At 52.7% G+C, this 1,496-nt stretch overlaps 1 protein-coding gene across 1 annotated transcript; it reads left to right on the forward strand.

Moving 5' to 3' along the window:
* Nucleotides 1-933: 933 nt before the first annotated feature.
* Nucleotides 934-1,494, forward strand: DICSQDRAFT_25763 (uncharacterized protein; the record flags this gene model as incomplete). The annotated part of the gene is made up of 1 exon (XM_007370979.1): nt 934-1,494. A coding segment is annotated over one exon (561 nt), but the record flags the coding sequence as incomplete, so codon positions are not given.
* Between the last annotated feature and the right edge of the window lie 2 nt (nt 1,495-1,496).

Here is a 1,496-nt window from a genome sequence, read left to right on the forward strand (position 1 = left end):
TGCAGACCCTGATCGACAAGCTGCAGGGAGCTACCATTTTTCTCTAAGATGGACTTGCACTCTGGCTACAACAACGTTAGGATCCGGGACGGAGACCAATGGAAGGCAGCCTTCAAGTGCAAGAAGGGACTCTTCGAACCCACAGTGATGTTCTTTGGGCTTTGTAACTCGCCCGCCACCTTTCAGGCCATGATGGACGATCTGTTCAAGGACATGATTGACGAAGGATGGATTGTCATCTATATGGACGACATTCTGATCTTCTCCAAGGATGCAGCCACTCACGCGGAACGTACTCGGCGAGTCCTCCAACGTCTTAAGGAGAACGACCTCTTCCTGAAACCTGAGAAGTGCATCTTTGACGTTTCAGAGGTCGAATTTCTGGGCCTCATCATCCGACCCAACGTCGTCGCTATGGACCCTACTAAGCTCGAAGGCATCACTCACTGGCCAGCCCCGACCACCGTGAAGGGAGTCCGGTCCTTTTTGGGATTCGGCAACTTCTACCGTCGTTTCATATCCCACTATTCCGACCTCGCTCGCCCCCTTCACGACCTCACACGGAAAGACACACCATGGAGGTGGACAGACACCGAGCAACGTGTGTTCGATACCCTGAAGCAATGCTTCATCAGTGCACCAGTCCTACAGATGCCGGATAAAACCAAGCCATTCACCATCGAATCTGATGCCTCTAAATTTGCCACCGGCGCAGTTCTCCGTCAAGCAGACATCAACGGAGACATGCACCCCTGCGGTTACCTCTCCCAGTCCCTGGATGCTGCCCAACGGAACTATGAGATCTATGATAGGGAACTCCTTGGAATAGTACGCGCTCTAGAGGAATGGCGACACTACCTGGAGGGCAGCTCCTACCCCGTACTAGTCCTATCCGACCACATGAACCTGACCTACTTCCGTACCGCTCAGAAACTCAATCGCCGTCAGGCTAGATGGAGTCTGTTCCTGTTCCAGTTTGAACTCGAATTGCGTCACATTCCTGGCACTCGTATGGTCCAATCCGACACCTTATCCCGTCTGCAACATCTGAACCTGGAGGTCAACGACAATAACGCTGTCGTCCTACTACCTGATCATCTGTTCGTGTCAAGGATAGACATCAGCCTAGCGGACCGCATTCGTGCAGTCCTCAAGACAGATCAGGTAGTACTCGACGCTCTTGCTGCGGTGAAAACGGGTGGGATCTTACCGATGAAATCCACGTTGAAGGACTGGATCTCCGATGACGGCCTAGTCTTCTATCAGAAACGCTGCTACATCCCCTTGGACGAGGAACTACGACGGGACATGGTCCAACGCTACCATGACCATAAACTCATGGGACACCCAGGACAATTTGGCACCCTCGAACTCCTACGGAGGGACTACTGGTGGCCCGGCATGGCGTCGTTCGTCAAGAACTACTGCTTAGGATGCGCCATATGCCAACAGGCGAACGTTAACACTCATCCCACATCTCCTCCATTGCTACCAAT

This window comes from Dichomitus squalens (assembly GCF_000275845.1).
Source record: "Dichomitus squalens LYAD-421 SS1 unplaced genomic scaffold DICSQscaffold_83, whole genome shotgun sequence".
NCBI classification, from domain to species: Eukaryota; Fungi; Basidiomycota; class Agaricomycetes; order Polyporales; family Polyporaceae; genus Dichomitus; species Dichomitus squalens.